Raw genomic sequence first — 7,500 nt, 5'->3', positions numbered from 1 at the left:
TGGCTTTGGCACAGATTTCAGAGGAGGGGGAGGGCGAGAAGAGGATGCTGGGAAAGAGAAGGAGAGACGAGAGCAACATATATAGATATGTATATATATATATACATATCTATATATGTATAATTAAAAAGCTCTTTTTTAAAGTTAAACCCATCACAATGTCAGCTCCATCCAGCTCGTCTGTATTTGGAAGCCGAGCCCCAAAATCAATACGGCTGCAGCTCTGTGGCGACGCGCCCCTCCCGCGACCGGCCCTGCAATGCATCTCCATCTACACAACCCCCCCCCCCCCTCCCCCACCCGCCTCCCTCCTCCCCCTCCTGGGAAATTGTTTTTTTTTTTTGCAAGATACATCATTTTGTCCCTCCACGTGTTCATGCCCGTTGCGTGTGAATGGCGGGCGGTGTGGATCGGGATCCGCAGAGAGGGCGACATGCGAGCCCGTGAACACTGACGACATCGGTGGCACGGGGAGCCGCAAGCAACAGCTGTGATGCCGACACCGGCTGCGGCTGCGCTTATCGGCGCTGCCGCTCCAAAATGAATTAAAAAAAACGTCCATCTGTTACGATAAAATGAGTTAAATTACGGAATTAACATATGACTGAAAATGAGGTCCAGCTGCATCGTTTCTGTTTTCCTAGACGGATTATTCTGAAGGTTATTTTGCGACTCCTCTGGTTGTATAGAAGTCTATGCTTCATGCGTTAAAGCTGCATTCTCTCTCCTGACCACCAGGGGGCGACTCCTCTGGTTGTATAGAAGTCTATGCTTCATGTGTTAAAGCTGCATTCTCTCTCCTGACCACCAGGGGGCGACTCCTCTGGTTGTATAGAAGTCTATGCTTCTTGTGTTAAAGATGCATTCTCTCTCCTGACCACCAGGGGGCGACTCCTCTGGTTGTATAGAAGTCTATGCTTCATGCGTTAAAGCTGCATTCTCTCTCCTGACCACCAGGGGGCGACTCCCTTGGTTGTATAGAAGTCTATGCTTCACGTGTTAAAGCTGCATTCTCTCTCCTGACCACCAGGGGGCGACTCCTCTGGTTGTATAGAAGTCTATGCTTCATGCGTTAAAGCTGCATTCTCTCTCCTGACCACCAGGGGGCGACTCCTCTGGTTGTATAGAAGTCTATGCTTCACGTGTTAAAGCTGCATTCTCTCTCCTGACCACCAGGGGGCAACTCCTCTGGTTGTATAGAAGTCTATGCTTCTTGTGTTAAAGCTGCATTCTCTCTCCTGACCACCAGGGGGCGACTCCTCTGGTTGTATAGAAGTCTATGCTTCACGTGTTAAAGCTGCATTCTCTCTCCTGACCACCAGGGGGCGACTCCTCTGGTTGTATAGAAGTCTATGCTTCTTGTGTTAAAGCTGCATTCTCTCTCCTGACCACCAGTGGGCGACTCTGGTTGTATTATTTGTTAAAGTAACTCATTTAAAACCGAATGAATTCATTCTTAAAGCTGCATTCGTTGATGTTTGCCACCAGGTGGCAGCAGAGCAAGCCGGAGTCGTATGAACTTGTTTGCTCACTCGTTAGCTAACATCTAGTTTATTCTAGCTTTAATGCTCTGGATGTCGCGTATCGATCATTTAAAGACGCAATTTTCTCCTGATTTGTCACAAATACGTCGGATAATCTTCCGTCTCTCAGCCGATTCCTTCGCTAATCGATCCAGTCTTTTTGCACACACATTAATACATATCTCTGTCACGATCTGTCTCTCTCGGGAGATGTGGATTCACCCGCGAGCCCCAAAAATAAAACAAGCGGCGTGCAGCATTGTTCCGTTGGCGTTCCCTCCCACCCGGCCTCCATCACTATCACTCTCTCTCTTACCTTCTTTATTCGCTTCTTTCAGCTCGAGGGATTTGGAGCTGTCACTCAGACAACGTGCTGCGTCCAACAAGAAAGCAGACAGAGCACAAGGCTTTCGTTTATTGATGACAGATGCCAAGATGTTTAAAAAAAATATATTTTCCCTCCCTCTCTTTGGAAGGTGAGAAATTGAAAGTGCAATGCACGCGAGGGGGGCAGGCAATGAATCATGTAGCGCTAGCTCAACCGCATGCATTCAGTGTGCTGAGACTGACAGCGACGGTATATTTCTTTTTCTAAAAATAAATTAAAAAGTGCATTCAAATGGAGCTGAACGGCATGCAGGGACGGCCACAAAGCTCTCGAAGGGAGAGCTTTTATTCCAGAAGAGGAGAGGTGTGTTCAGGGAGACTAAGGAGACTTAAACAGTTCTGACTTCATGCACACTTCAGGTACCAAAGTGGAGGTTTGTTTCCTAGCTGCCACTTTGGAGACGCAACCCTTCACCCCCCCGTCAGTTACTCACCAGTCATACTCTTCAAGGAACATTGGCTGTTCTTCCTCTTCCTTTTCGGGCCATTGAGCCACCTGGAAGATTGCAAAAGAGACAAAGAGAAAGAGACATATGTTTTTTTAAAAAATGAAGAAAAATGCATGCGTATAGAGGCACAGAGCGCCGGCGGGTTCGATATCAGCATCGGACGGTCACATTTCCGACGGGCCATGAAGGACTCCTGTGTAAGGAAACAACCGTGTGACCAGATCCAAGCTTAGAAGTTGAGATATTTCGTCAGAAAAATCACCACGTCTAATTTTAAGTGTCGCCAAAAATAAACCATCGGCACCGACCACATCCTGTTAAAAAAAGAAAGAAGTCCTGTGTTCCTCAAAGTAACCGGAGAGCCGTGATTTGACACACAGTGAGAAAACTGCAGATGAAAATGTAAATAGTTCAACGTGTATAGAACGTGGAGCCCTTATTTAAGATAAATTATGTACATAAAGAATAATTTTGCAAAATTAATAATAAAAATATTCAACTTTTTTCTTCTTCAGTGATTTCTGGCATCACAGCTGACCACCAGGGGGCGACTCCTCTGGTTGTATAGAAGTCTATGCTTCATGTGTTAAAGCTGCATTCTCTCTCCTGACCACCAGGGGGCGACTCCTCTGGTTGTATAGAAGTCTATGCTTCATGTGTTAAAGCTGCATTCTCTCTCCTGACCACCAGGGGGCGACTCCTCTGGTTGTTTAGAAGTCTATGCTTCATGCGTTAAAGCTGCATTCTCTCTCCTTACCACCAGGGGGCGACTCCTCTGGTTGTATAGAAGTCTATATAAGTGACTCTACTTCTCTCTTGATGTATTCCCTCAGTAAACATTGTAAACATGAGTTCAATCTCTAGTTTCAAGTCTTCTTCTATACAGCATGATGTTCATTTAGTAAATTATGGTCTGTTAGAGTCAAACAGACCATGAAGCAGGGGACGCTTTAGGGGGCGGGGCTACAAGGTGATTGACAGGTTGCTACCACGGTGCTGTCCGGTCTAGGAGTTACAACACGTGTGCTTAGCTCCACCCTCTTATGTCACTTCTGGTTGCAAAAAAAAACGGTGAAACACTCCTAATACACAATAACAGACCACAACTCCAATGCAGCGTGCACAACAACGAGCACGTGCACTCAGAAACACACCAGCGGCCGCACTGACACATGTGAAAGGCATGTGAAGCCCAGATGGGAACTGGCTGCTCTGAAGGGAATCAGGAAAGCGTAGAGATGAAGGAGGCTGAGACTTAAGTAGAGGAGGAGACGCAGGAGAAAAAAAAGAAAGCATTTCTGAAAAGAGAGTACGAGAGCGAGCGAGTTGGTGAGTGCTTGATCCCAGGAGTCCAGCTCTCTGCTCGCAGACGCTCCGTGTCGCCCACAGCTCTCCTCCCACACCGGGGCCCTTTAGACCCGGCTCCAGGAGAGGAAGCCGGGCTCCATTAGCACCAGGAATAAAAAAAAACAACAAGGTCCACGCCGTTGAGATGCGATGCACACCAGAGAGAGAGTCCGGAGGAAGGATTGCTCCGCTGGAGCGGGGTTCCTCATGCTACCTGTATCTTCTGTCCCGCTAAAAAAGCGTTGCGAATACTCGCTTTTTCGACAGAGTTGAAATATTTCAACGCTTTGCGTTTGATGTGCCGACATTTGTGCTGTTTCCTACAACAAGTATAACGCAGAAATTGTCGTTAATGTTCCATGTTATGCGCCACCTGTTTTGTCGTGATACTGGGTCAGTTTAGATTAGCTAGTGAGGCTATGTGTTGCTAACTTGGGGTAAAGTAGTAGCGCCACCTTAGGTTAGCTAGTGAGGCTATGTGTTGCTAACTTGGGGTAAAGTAGTAGCGCCACCTTAGGTTAGCTAGTGAGGCTATGTGTTGCTAACTTGGGGGTAACGTAGTAGCGCCCCCTTTCTGTTGTGAGACCGGGTCAGTTTTGGTTAGCTAGTGAGGCTATGTGCTGCTAACTTGGGGTAACGTAGTAGCGCCATCTTAGGTTAGCTAGTGAGGCTATGTGTTGCTAACTTGGGGTAACGTAGTAGCGCCATCTTAGGTTAGCTAGTAAGGCTATGTGTTGCTAACTTGGGGGTAACGTAGTAGCGCCCCCTTTCTGTTGTGAGACCGGATCATTTTAGGTTAGCTAGTGAGGCTATGTGCTGGTAATTTGGGGTAACGTAGCCGTGCTAATCACATCTTTGAGTTAATTTGCATACAAAGTGTGGAAACATGCTACGATTGAAAACTACGTCTGAAATATTGAATCCAAAGTGCATCACTCGGCTGTCAAAACATGTATTTTGCACAAAGAGGTGCTTATGCATCATGTTTGTGTCATGACAATGAATCCATTGCATCTCTGGAAAAGCTGCATTACAATCCACTAACCAGCAAGAGGTTCAACAGGTTTCAAACCTCCTGCAGCCTTCAAGCTCTGAGTAGCTCTTTCAATTTGTGTTGCATGCTGGGAAAACACGCGTTCTCCAAATGCAGTATGCAAACTGACATCTCTGATTATCAATTCACAATATGGACCATGGAAAAAAAACCCTTTGACCGCAGGAAAACATGTTTGTGTTTCCGCTGTCTCATGAAGCGATTTAATGGAGAGTGACGCTCGGAGAGCTCGGTCTTCTTCTTCTTCTTCTTCTTTCTAAATTCCGGTAGACTACCGACACAGGAGCTAGCGGTACGTCACATTGCTTCTGGACGGCTCTCAACATGGCCGACGGGAACTGAAGGGTGGCTCCTCGGCTTCCTCGATGCGAGCCGGTGTGGCACGCTCACGTGCACGAGCATGCATGCTTTGTGTATGTATCTACGTATGTATATGTATTCTCTTTTTTAATCCATTTTATCACATTTTATTATATATATATATATATATATATATATAAATATATATATATATATATATATATATATTTTTTTTTTAAAAGCCTCCTGTGGAAATTAGCATCCGCTACATACACTCAACACAGTGCATCTGGTTTCCTCTTGTGCAGAGATATGTGCTATAAATTCTAAAGCCATTGTGATGTCAACATCCAATAAATAAAGTCAACAACAACAACAACAACAACAACAACACCACCACCACCAGCGCTCTGGGTCTTTGCATGAACGTGTTTATGTGCATAAAGAGTCACTTCAGAGGCTTCTCTCTTGAACCGGCATGTCTCACAACGACGTGATAAGTTGCCCGTTAAGTTCAGGAGTTGCTGCAATCGAGCCCGAAATCCCAACAACGCCTTCTACCTTTCCAAACCTTTGTCTCGCGGCGGCGTTTTGTTCTCGGTTATTGTTCCCTTTGCTGCAGATCCTTTAATGAATGAAACCCTCAAACAGGTTGAGATGAAGCCTGACGGATCGCATTAGAAACCCGAGTGAACGACGGGGATGCAGTGTCTCCTGTAACGGGGAGAACGGATGACAGCCGACAAGTGTCTCCAGAAGCTGAGGGAGTCGAGTTGTCACCTGTACAACAACAACAACAACAACAACAACAACAACAACAACAACAAGGTGTGTATTTCACGCCGTAAAGCGAAATCAGGAGCGCTGCTGTGCTTTTTCCCCTCCGAGGGGCAAAGTTAAACGTCAGCAGGAAGAAAACACAGAAAAAAAACAGAATTAAAGCTGCAGCAGCGGCATGAAAGACAAGGTGAGGTGTTTTCCACTAACTGCCACTCAAAAGGTAAACATTTTCTCCCTCTGCCAACCGGCTCCCACATCACTCAGCGCTCAGCTGCCGGAGGCGACGAGCATTAAACTGACAGCGGCGTGACAGCTCAGCCCCCCTCCTCCTCCTCTTCTTTCCCCCGATGCGGCGCGTTGTTTAAGACGCAAACATCGGCCGAGTGGATGAAAACAGACTCTCTGGGTTTCTGTCAGCGACTGTCAGACGACTCCGTCCGCTCCGCAGAAGATTTACAACCTGCCACATGTTTGATTTTGTCCTCCACAACCCCCCCCAAAAAAACCTCTCTCAGCCACAGAGTTTGAGACACAACGATGAGAAGATCGCACAAAGCTCCGGCTCCGTTCAGATCAATCCCGCCACAAATAGCACGAATGAAAATATTAGCCGGGGAAAGACAAGGAAAGAAAGAGCTCGGCGCTGCTGGCGGAGACTCACGAGTACTTTTCACGACTCGGTGGAAAGACCTGAAGAGACGCCGGCGGCGTCGAGAGGCCCGACAGGAGAGTTGAGGAGGAAAACACCCCAAAAAAACAATGATTAGCTCGGTAAACGCGACAATTTGAAGCGCAAACAAACAGAACATTTGCGTTTGTGTAGAGAAGGAGCAGGAGGGCAGAGACGAGGACGATGAAAGCATCATCGTGCATAATTGAACACTTTTTTTTTTTTTTAATAGAATTTATTTTTTGCAGGTTAAAGCAAAAAAACAAAAAAAACAAACGTGCAGCACAGACGCACCACGCAGGAGCGCCTTTTAATCTCAAACCCTCCGGGACGGGACGAGGATTGCAACACAACACTAAACACACACACACACACACAAGGTCCAACACACACGCACACACGCTGGGCAACCCGAGCCAACCCTTTACAGACGCATGCACATACTGTACTTTCCACTCGGCGTGAAACTGAACTTGACATGTCAGAGCAATACGATTCCTCCACCCCTTCTCCTCCTCCCGCACGTCTGTGCGGAACATGCGCAGGTGTTGCACAACCACACACACACACACACACACACACAGACACACACACACAGACAGCCCCAAAAGCGAACACGCGAGCAGAGTCAACAACCAGCCCAAAAAAAAAGATGACGGGAGGGAAAAGAGGGACTTACAGCGCTGACCCGAGGACGCAGTGGGACTGGAGGATAAGCATGGCCGTGCCGTGCCGTGCCGTGCCGTGCCGTGCCGTGCCGTGCCGGGTGGAGTTGCGGATGCAGGTGAGCTGCTGCTGCACAGCCCTCGTGTGTGTGGACTGTGTGTCTCTGTCTGTGTGTGTCTCTCTCACACCCTGATGTCTCTACCAGTTGTGCTATGTTTAGCCTGCCCACTCACACACAGCCTCCTCCCTCTCTCTCCCCCTCTTCCTCTAATCTGTGGGACTTTCTCGCTCTGCCGCTGGCACCACCCCCCCTCCTCCTCCTCC

General features: G+C 47.6%; 1 protein-coding gene across 1 annotated transcript in view; it reads right to left on the bottom strand.

Annotated features, from left to right (window-relative positions):
- Positions 1 to 7,500, bottom strand: part of thrab (thyroid hormone receptor alpha b) — a 106,707-nt gene that overhangs the window by 10,684 nt on the left and 88,523 nt on the right. The window contains exons 4-5 of the mRNA XM_068582697.1: positions 2,345 to 2,406; positions 1,840 to 1,896 (exon numbers count right to left, since the gene is read on the bottom strand). Coding sequence (XP_068438798.1) covers positions 1,840 to 1,896; positions 2,345 to 2,406 — 119 coding nt within the window. The remainder of the gene's footprint in view (positions 1 to 1,839; positions 1,897 to 2,344; positions 2,407 to 7,500) is intronic.

Source organism: Clinocottus analis, unplaced genomic scaffold (assembly GCF_023055335.1).
Source record: "Clinocottus analis isolate CAN_PGR_092001 unplaced genomic scaffold, fCliAna1.0.p SCAF_19, whole genome shotgun sequence".
In the NCBI taxonomy this organism is placed as follows: domain Eukaryota; kingdom Metazoa; phylum Chordata; class Actinopteri; order Perciformes; family Cottidae; genus Clinocottus; species Clinocottus analis.
Note: the sequence above shows the minus strand (reverse complement) of the source record. Positions and strands in the feature narration are given on the sequence as shown.